At 33.3% G+C, this 9,791-nt stretch overlaps 2 protein-coding genes across 3 annotated transcripts; one reads left to right on the top strand and one right to left on the bottom strand.

Moving 5' to 3' along the window:
* Positions 1-98: 98 nt before the first annotated feature.
* Positions 99-2,030, bottom strand: LOC123228059 (60S acidic ribosomal protein P0-like). Its single transcript, XM_044653259.1, has 5 exons — positions 1,587-2,030; positions 1,434-1,502; positions 1,185-1,283; positions 524-916; positions 99-413 (listed from the first exon to the last, which is right to left on the bottom strand). Exons 1-5 carry the CDS (start codon positions 1,842-1,844, stop codon positions 270-272), a joined length of 963 nt encoding a protein of 320 aa, XP_044509194.1. The 5' UTR covers positions 1,845-2,030; the 3' UTR covers positions 99-269.
* A 1,323-nt stretch (positions 2,031-3,353) lies between these two features.
* On the top strand, positions 3,354-7,787 carry LOC123226836 (probable zinc metalloprotease EGY2, chloroplastic). Of its 2 annotated transcripts, none has more exons than XM_044651349.1 (12): positions 3,354-3,657; positions 3,744-3,810; positions 3,974-4,123; positions 4,752-4,802; positions 4,899-5,009; positions 5,329-5,403; positions 5,494-5,599; positions 5,749-5,842; positions 6,082-6,235; positions 6,694-6,901; positions 7,109-7,269; positions 7,350-7,787. In XM_044651349.1, the coding sequence occupies exons 1-12, from the start codon at positions 3,503-3,505 to the stop codon at positions 7,596-7,598; spliced, it is 1,581 nt and encodes a 526-aa protein (XP_044507284.1). In that variant the 5' UTR covers positions 3,354-3,502; the 3' UTR covers positions 7,599-7,787. The 2 variants fall into 2 exon arrangements, with proteins under 2 accessions (XP_044507284.1, XP_044507283.1); XM_044651348.1 differs by having other exon boundaries at positions 3,355-3,657; positions 3,735-3,810.
* The last annotated feature ends 2,004 nt before the right edge of the window (positions 7,788-9,791 follow it).

A 9,791-nucleotide genomic window follows, 5' to 3' on the forward strand; every position in this document is an offset into this window, starting at 1 on the left:
ACCTTGGGATAATCCAAATTTTATTTAATTTCTTGTGCTAGGAGGCAGGCACACCCAAATATTGCATGGTCAATATATGATCCTAAATAACAAAGCAATTACGCAACAAAATAATTAATTAGAATAAACAACACATATAAAACTGAAATCTTCTGCGAAACAAAAAGCTGAGTCAACAAAAACATAACAAGGAAACTATAGCAAGAAAATCCAAATACATAATCATAAATGTTCTCATCCTAGATTTTATTATAACAAGGCGGGTGTTCTTAGTCGAACAAACTGAATCCCATGTCGTCATCAGACTCCTCTGCTGGCTCTTCCTTCTTCTCTTCCTCTGCAGCAGCGGCAGCTGGAGCAGCACCTCCAGATGCGGCAGCAGGTGCAGCAGCAACAGCAAACTTACTGGGATCCTGCATTTCATTTTCACATATAAAGACTATTAAGAGATGCACAAGAAAAAACAAAGAATTCAAAGAACTCTGTGAGTCAGAGTCAACCAAACGATTTATGTCACACAAACCTTGAGGTACTCCTTCACTTCGTCTGCCTGAGGGAAGGAATACTCAGTTGCAACTGCCACAGCCAGCACATTCTTGTAGGCATTGATGAACATGTGTGGTGCAGCTGCCAAAGTTGGGTAAGAGATGGCCAGTGCCAATGAGGTAACCATTGAGACACCAACAGCAAACTTCTCAATCAGATCATCCTCAGTCAGGTCAAGCACCTCTGGGGCGAAGACAGAGCCATTGTCATAGACAGACTGGACAACAAGGCCATACGAGAAGGGCCTAATGCCAAGCTTGGCCAGCAAAGCAGCCTCAGAAGATCCCACCTTGTCACCCTTCTTGATAAGCTCCACAGGGGTGATAATTTCTACGGTACCCTTGTTAATCTTGGTGGGAATGTTGAGCACCTATAACAGATTTAAACATGGTTATCACTATATACACAATATGTCCCCCATATTCTGTCGACATAATATATAATATCAGTACTACTTAAAAATTCCTTTTTAAAACTAGTAAGGTGTATATGAAAATTTTTAAATTTTTAAGAGTGTTTATGATATCTTTCGAAATGGTGAACAGCTACACGATTCAACAATAATGGATTTAAAACTGTAAGATATCACATCAGAAATCAAAGCAAAAACAATTATACTGCGTATTTAGATCACATACCTGGAAGAAAGAGGTCTGCGATGGGTCGAGTCCAGTGTTGCCTGGTGGAACAACGACATCAATTGGGGCAATCAAACCGACACGAGCGGGAGCTCCAACCTATCAAATATCAATATCAACAGAGATCGCGTGAGGCATCTTAACACTAATCTACATATCAAAATGAGTGCATGATGGAAAAAAATGAACTAAGTTAAGAATTCATAAATCTTGAAAGCAAATGAAACGCCAACATATCAATAATTGGACCTTGTACTTGGCGACCTCCTCACGAACTTCCTTCAAATCACCCTTGGTGAAAATCAACCCAACATTACCCTGATTTACAAAATCATCATAAAATCCCGTCAATAAACAAAAACAGAAAAAGATGAAACTCACAAAAAAACCAAAGAAAATTACCTGAAGAAGTGGAATCAAGTTGAGGAAGGCCTTGTTCCCGGTCTTCTCAGAGTGAATTCTAATGGAGCGTTTCATCATGGTATTCTTTCCCATCAGTACAACAGAGTCGCCACGTAGACCTTGCCTGATATTCTGGAGCTGGTTGGACCCCACGTTGTCGGCGGCGGCCACCAGGATCTGGTGGTACTCATCCAATAATTGGCATAGCTTGGCGTCATAAGCGATCTTCTTGTCGGCCTTTGATGGTTTCACCGCCATGGATATTATTCTGTTTCTAAGCTTTAACTTACTAACAAAACGAACAAAAATGAGGGCCAAGACGACGCTACGGCTCGGTCAAGGCGGACAGCGGGACGATGCCGTCTCTTTAACCTCGTCGGAATTTAGAGACTATTAACACAAACTTGTTTACGCTTCGAAATGGAAGGCTGATGAGAATGGCTATTAAGTTTCTATGAGTTTAAATAGTGGGGAGAGTGGAGATTAGGGTTTTCGCGGAGACCTAAATCGGACGGTTGGCGTTTCGTTTTGGTTGGAGGATCGGACGGTTGGGAGTGTTTAATTCGTAATGGGCCGGAAAGAGTGGAACAGGCGCTGTAGTATCATATTTTCTAAGTATCAGGGCCCCTGATGAAGGATAAAATTGTTAAGGAAATATATGAAAATTTAAAAGGAGAGTTAAACGAAAAAAGGATAATATTTTGCTCATATTTTTAATTAATATAATAAATAAATTGATAAATATTTTTATTTTTAAATAATATAATAAATATTTTAAAATAATTATACTCAAAGATATTTAAGTAAAATAATATTTAATAATTTTTTATTATATCTAATAAAAAACAATAATTATTTATATTTACTAATTTTTATTAAATATAGTTATACTTTATACTTTTGAATCTTTTAAGGAATCTATGTTTTTATTTTATTTTTGGTAATAAAATATTATTTTAACCAAACGTATCCAAAGAATAATCTTTGAAGTCCCTATCTTTCGACAATTTTTGAACCCCAATTTTCTTCTAATTCTATATGTATTTATTTTTGATCTGGCAGTTTAGTTTGAAAGAATTAATCAATATTTCTAGTTCAGAGTGTCATTTCTGTCATACTTTAGCTACTGGTTGAGGTGATCATTTGGTGACTTAGAGCAAATAGGTAGAAAGGAAGGAAGAAGGAATTAAAGAGAAAAGAAATCGGAGATTTTAAGAGTGGGGGAGGCAAACAAATTGAAATGGGAAGGAAACCAACATAGATTTATGTGAATTATGAAATTAGTACACTGTCAAAATATATTTGATTTTTTTTAACAAAAAATCTTATTCGAATTGGATTATTATTTTCAAAACTGAATCAATTATACTGAATTAGATAGATTTTTAGTTCAGTGATCAACCTCTTAATTATTAAATTAAATAAGTTAAGAGTTTAATTTTAATATATAGTTAAATGATATTTAAATTTATTATTATTATTTTTTATATTGATGGTCCTTTTTTGACTGTCAAATTACCTGTTTAGGGTAATATTTTTGATATTTATATGAATCCAAAAAGGGCAAAAAAATAAAAAGAGCAGCTCCTTTCTCACGCTCAATTTTCTTGATTACTTGTCTTTTTCCACAACAATTTAATCCAATTTTCTAATATAACACGTGTTAAATTCTGATTGGAAACCGTGTTCGCCTTGGATATTTTCAAAATATCCAAAAATAAAAAAATATATAAAAATCATTAGGCGGGTATTTAACCACCGAAAATAAGATAGATAACTTCCAATGTTGTTCAGTGTCAAGATAAGATTTCAAAGAGATCTCAAAATTTTCTCTCAAAACCCGTAAAATCCCCGAGCTTTGATGGCAGCAATGTTGCTTCAATCCAACTAAGGCTTCTGGTTTTTCGATTGCAAATATGAATTTCTCGTCAAGTTTTCGCGGGAATTTTAGTTTGTTGTCGCAGTGTAGTACTTGCTGTCATGTTCGTCTCCAGCCACTTTTAGCTTCTTTACATGTTCCTCGCCCAGAGCGCTGTCGTTTTGCAAGTTTTAATTCATACCAGGTTTCAAGGTAACATTTTAATTTATTTTGTTTCTTCATTTTTATTTTGTTGGTGTCTTGGTAATGGATTATGGTGTTTGATGTAGATTTTGCAGGAAGAAGAGAGAGACTGTTTGTAGAGTAACTGAGACAGATACTGAACCAGATAGTAATAATGATAAGGTGATTTTGCCTTTGCATGTTCAAAATTTGTTTGTTAAGATTTAATGCAAATAAAATGCACTTGTATGGTAATTGTTTTGCCAAGAAGCTATTTTGAAATTGGGATTGAAGCTTGGGTTTGTGTTTTACTTATTCGTATTGAAGTTCATATGGATATATACAGGAAAAAGAAATAAATAAAGATGGGGAGAACCCACCTGCCACTGATAGCAATCAGGAAAATGATAAACCTGAGCTCGATTCACGGCTTAATGCTGTAAATCAGATAACCAGCAGTGATGCACAAACAAATAGTCTAGGTGGTGGACTGCAGGTATTTATTTCTTATTTTTTGTTGAATTATTGCTAAATGTTAGTCACTAGATAAATTTTTTGCTGCATGTTGATTGGTTTAGTTACTGATTAGTTTGGGTGCTATCCGATGAGTTCACTTTCCATGCTTTGCCTCGCTAGTTGAACTTAAGGGGATATGATTTGCTTAATATTATTTTCTTTTGTTGTCATAGACTTCTTGATATGCGCAGAAAGTTGAAGCGTAAAAATCTAGTTCAATTTAATGGTTCTACTAATTTCATTATAGAGGAAAACGTTGACTCTTGCCAACATTCAAATCCGTCAGCTTGTTCATGTAATCGTGTACTCTGACTCTTGATGAGATTACTACTGTCTGGATGGTTTTCTGACAGACACAAATTTCCACATAAACATTGTTGTGCTTGGGATATGATCCCAAGGCTTCTTGTATGACTACAAGAGATCTTACTAGTGAGTTAGCTAGTACTCACAAACAAACATTAGTTCCTTACAGAAGAGGTTTCCTGTTTAAAGTTTTGGCACTTGTTTGAGTTTTCATTGCAAGGAAAAGATTGGATTTATTTTGTTGAGTGGGGTGTGATTTTTAGTTCTTTTGATCCCTATTTTTTTATATTTATTTGATGCAGGATGTCGATGATGTTGAAGTTGCTAGTGGATCCCCTTTGCCAGGTGTGAAGGTGATTATTGTCATTGCTATGATGTGTCATGCTTAGAACAGAAATATTATCTCCATGTCTCTGTATTTTACCTCTCTTCATCTATTTCCTGAACAGCCTCAGCAAATGGATGAAGCAATGAGGATTCCCAAGGAAACAATAGACATTCTTAAGGATCAAGTATTTGGTTTTGATACATTTTTTGTGACTAGTCAGGAGCCATACGAGGTGAGTAGATTACTTGAATGGCTTTCTATGTCTTGTTGTTTGCAATTCCCATGTATAAAATATTACATGTGAAGATGGCACAACTTACACAGTTTGCAACCTGGGTTAGAAACCTTATTTTTTTTAAGTTTATAACAAATTTTCATTGAAAATTAGTAATTCTCTGTTGATTTAAGATTTATAATATGGTTCTAAAACTAAAGTATCCTTATGAATAATATAAAGAGAATTTGTGGCAATTTATGTTTCGGTTTTCAAGTGACTGATGATTTTTTATGGGGTTGTTTTCAAGTTGAACCTAATGATTTACTTCTGCTAGGCTGGAGTTTTGTTTAAAGGAAATTTGCGTGGACAGGCTGCTAAAAGCTATGAAAAGATATCAATGAGAATGCAGGTGTAGGGATCTGCACTCTATCCTTTCTAATATTGTCAAGATATTATACTTATCTTTGCTAAAATTAATTATGGCTTAATGTATGCACAGAATAAATTTGGAGATCTGTATAAGCTTTTTCTTTTGGTCAATCCAGAGGATGATAAACCAATAGCGGTTGTTGTTCCAAAGAAGACATTGCAACCAGAGACAATTGGTGATTTTTTAGCTCTAGCAAAAATAATAACTTACACTAATTATTTTCAGAAATTTCTTAGCATGAAAATAGCATCAGAAATACCTGTTGTTGAAACTAAAAAGAAGGTTGTAAACCATAATGTGCTATTTTTACCTTTTTTTTTGCAGCTGTTCCTGAATGGTTTGCTGCTGGTGCATTTGGAGTAGTTACTGTGTTTACGTTACTTCTCCGAAATGTTCCTGCATTGCAGTCCAGCTTATTGTAAGAATTTTTCTATCTTGTAATCATCAAATCTTCGGCAAATACAAATTCCGGCATATGATTGACCCTATAATCTATGCAATGAAACATAATTATCTCCTTCATTGATGATTGTTGCATAATTTATATCACTCTGATCAGGCGCTGTGTAAGCATTTGCTTTGAATGGTTAATATTTTTCTTAAGGTGAAATCAATTTAATTTTCATGACTTTAATTATAATGATTGTCGTGCTTCAGATCAACCTTCAATAATCTCGACTTGTTAAAGGATGGCCTTCCTGGAGCTCTTGTTACTGCACTTGTTATAGCAGTGCATGAACTTGGCCACATTTTAGTTGCAAAAATTTCTGGCGTTAAGCTTGGGGTGCCTTTCTTTGTTCCCAGTTGGCAGGTGATATATTGATGGTTGTTCTGTACAGTTAATTTTAACTTGGAATGATTTTTTCTCCCTCTCCCCTCTTCCTGATGATGATGAGATTTAACCCAGGAAAGCCTTTTTCTGCTATCATTTAAATATTGATTTTGAACATCACAATTTCTTTTTTATATCTTTTATTAGTGTGATGCACATCGGCAGCAGCCAATCTTAGTGTTAGCATGCAGTATAAAAGCAGCTTGTTGGAGCAAATATGTGTTGATCTTGCCATAAAATGTTTTCAAATTAGCAATATCTCTCAACTTAGATTCTTGTTTTGATATGAAATTACATCAACAACGATGCCTGAGTGGTAATCAACTTAGATTTTACGTGTGTGTGGTCCAAATTCTTACCTTCTGAAAATTCTTTTACTGATCCATTTTCTGTTTTTATAGGTATACATCAAGTCTAAATGAATTGTTTTGATGCAGACAGGCTCTTTTGGTGCTATAACTAGGATAACAAATATTGTACCAAAGCGTGAAGATCTTCTTAAGGTTGCAGCAGCAGGACCTTTAGCTGGGTTTTCCTTGGGTTTTGTTCTTCTCCTTTTGGGATTCATCCTACCTCCCAGCGATGGAATTGGAATAGTTGTTGATGCTTCAGTGTTTCATGAGTCATTTCTTGTAGGTGGCTTAGGTAAGCAAGGTGTAAAGATGGGTCATCATGTGTGCACATATTCAATTATTTATCATCCCCTGATCTGTCTTTCAGTAACATGTTTCCCGCAATGCTAATCCATTATTCTGTTTTCAGTGATGAGGTTATTAAATTTGACTCTAACAATGCTTTGGCTTCAAAGAGCTATACGAAGGATGATACTGATAGTGGATTTTTCTTTTATAGCAAAGCTGCTTCTCGGTGATGTACTCAGAGAGGGCACTCCCATATCTCTTAACCCAGTAATAATTTGGGCATGGGCTGGACTTCTTATAAACGCCATCAACAGCATTCCTGCAGGAGAGTTAGATGGAGGACGAATATCCTTTGCAATTTGGGGAAGAAAGGTACCTCAACCTGATCTAAAGTTCAGTCTATGTTCAAACTTTTTTAAGCATTTGTAATGATCAAAGTGATGGTTTATCAGGCTTCAGCTCGCTTCACGGGTTTGTGCATTGTGCTGCTAGGCCTATCCTCGCTTTTTAGCGATGTCGCATTTTACTGGGTGGTACTTGTATTCTTCTTGCAGAGGGGGCCAATTGCTCCACTCTCAGAAGAAATCACGGATCCTGAGGAGAAGTATGTTGCTCTTGGAATTTTAGTGTTGCTCTTAGGATTGCTAGTATGCTTACCCTACCCATTCCCTTTCACAGATGAAGTCATTTCAAGTTTCTAGCCATTCATTACGCATATTCTCTTCTACCCTTTTGATAGAATTTTCAGAGTCCATGCTAGAAGAATTTGTCTGAAGAAAATTGTTCAAATATAGCCAAAATCTAAATGAGATCGACTTATCATGAATAATTTTTTAATTTCAAGTTCATCAATGAAAGGTAAAAGGAGGATATATTAGTTCAAAGCTGAATGATTCTTATCTCCAGTAGCTACAGATGAAACACTGGTAATTTATTGTCCCGGTATATAGTGCCATACCCTTGTCACGTTTCAAATATGTTAGACAAATATTTTGGGGTTATAACAATTTCCTCCTCGAGGTACACTGAAGGGTTTTGAACAGAATACAGATGCCCATGCATGCAGTTACGTAATGTAATTCTCTCTTAACCTACCAATAACATTGTTACTTGTATAATTCAATCACTTCATCATACCTTAATTAGTGAACTTTGGATATGTATGGATTGACATTTGTAGCAATGATTGAACGGTGTTGGATTGAGTAACAATTCATTCTTACTATAGTCATAGATTGAAGTGGACATTGACATTCGACAATAGGTCTATTAGAGAAATCAATTCCCTTGCTTGGAGTAACAATTTTTTTATTAATTTATTATAGTCTTCACACATATCTCTATATGTCCGATCACCACTTTTTTGCCAATCTCCTCTTAACGATGATATTCGATTGATATTAAACCTATGTGTAGCAGTTCGTGTTATTGAATCATATTCATATTGTATTAGTTCAGATTTCGAGTCAGAGATTTTCAACTCTAATACTATTTGAATTAAAATTGTGTTAAAATTTTTCAATCCTAACCTAACCCTTTAATGTTCAGTTTGACGTGATACAATCTAAATTGCCCAAAAATTGTCTATAGAAATTGCCTATTGTTTTTAGTTTTTTAAGTGTTTTTAACGTTTTAATTTATTCATCAAATTATCCCAACATATTATTAATAAATCGCACAATATAATAGTTAATCTTATTTAAAAATTGTTAAAAAATTTTGTTCCAAGGTCCTCTAAACCACGTTAATAACCTTATTAATCAAATTACATTATTATTACATAATAATAAAATAAAATATTTAAATAATAATCAATAATAATATAAATGATTACAACTAAACAAATATATAACTATATACAATTTGTAAAAATTTTAACTATTGTTAATATTGTTCTTTAACATATTAACAATTTATCCTTAACAAATTTTGCTAAAGTAACATATCTCTAAACATCTGTGTTAGTTCATCAAATTATCCTAATGTATTATTAATAAGTCATACAATATAACGTTTTGTTTTATTAAAAAATGGTCAAAAAATTTCATTCCGAGGTCTTTTAAAATACGTCAATAATCCTATTAATCAAATCACATTTTTACTACAGAATAATAAAATAAAATATTTAAATAAAAATTAACAATAATATGAGTGATTACAACTAAACAAATATATAATTATATGTAAAAATTTCAAACTATTATTGATATTGTTCTTAAACATATTTCAATAATTTATTTTTAACAAATTCTATTAAAATAATATATTTTTAAACATTCGTATTAATCTGAGTTACTTTAGATTACTTTCATGTCAACCTTAACACTATTACATTTAGTTTCGAGTCCAATCAAATTGACTTAAAATAAATTTTGTGTCAAAAAACTCATTTTTAACCTAATTTTTTTCATTTTGTATCGTGTTATATAGAGTTAACGGGGTATATTAAAAATTGTTAACTTTAACTAAACCTTATCGATTTTATATAAAATGGTTTGTTAACATCAAATCGAATGATCATATATATCACCGTTATTAAGAGGATGTATTTCATAGACACTAGAACGATCATTCATATAAAATCTTCTTAGTAGATTAGTCTGATGAACACGTCTACATAACGTGTACTCATGTGTTGCATGAAATTTTCTATAAACTACTTTGACACATGACATTTGTTACTATCATTTGATGAAATTGTTTAACACTGTGATGTTTCTCACCATATTACCTATGTTATTGGTTAAGTTAATATTGAGATTACGAATATTTTTAAAATAATCACCTTATATGAACATATAATCCTCATAATCAATTGATATACACTAATCCCCTTGTCACAATTTTATCATTTTAAAAATATTTATTTATTATAGATAAAGAATTCTACCATT

The sequence above is a fragment of the Mangifera indica genome, chromosome 10 (assembly GCF_011075055.1).
Source record: "Mangifera indica cultivar Alphonso chromosome 10, CATAS_Mindica_2.1, whole genome shotgun sequence".
In the NCBI taxonomy this organism is placed as follows: Eukaryota; Viridiplantae; Streptophyta; class Magnoliopsida; order Sapindales; family Anacardiaceae; genus Mangifera; species Mangifera indica.

What these genes read in the sequence shown, in the direction of transcription:
- LOC123228059 (XM_044653259.1), bottom strand. Translation starts at nt 1,844, where the DNA reads ATGGCGGTGAAACCATCAAAGGCCGACAAGAAGATCGCTTATGACGCC. An exon ending in AGGAGGTCGCCAAGTACAAG is followed by an intron (nt 1,284 to 1,433) that starts GTCCAATTATTG and finishes GATATTTGATAG; the next exon opens with GTTGGAGCTCCCGCTCGTGT. An exon ending in CGCAGACCTCTTTCTTCCAG is followed by an intron (nt 917 to 1,184) that starts GTATGTGATCTA and finishes AATCTGTTATAG; the next exon opens with GTGCTCAACATTCCCACCAA.
- LOC123226836 (XM_044651348.1), top strand. Translation starts at nt 3,503, where the DNA reads ATGAATTTCTCGTCAAGTTTTCGCGGGAATTTTAGTTTGTTGTCGCAG. An exon ending in CTAGTCAGGAGCCATACGAG is followed by an intron (nt 5,010 to 5,328) that starts GTGAGTAGATTA and finishes TACTTCTGCTAG; the next exon opens with GCTGGAGTTTTGTTTAAAGG. An exon ending in ATTTCTTGTAGGTGGCTTAG is followed by an intron (nt 6,902 to 7,108) that starts GTAAGCAAGGTG and finishes TTTCTTTTATAG; the next exon opens with CAAAGCTGCTTCTCGGTGAT.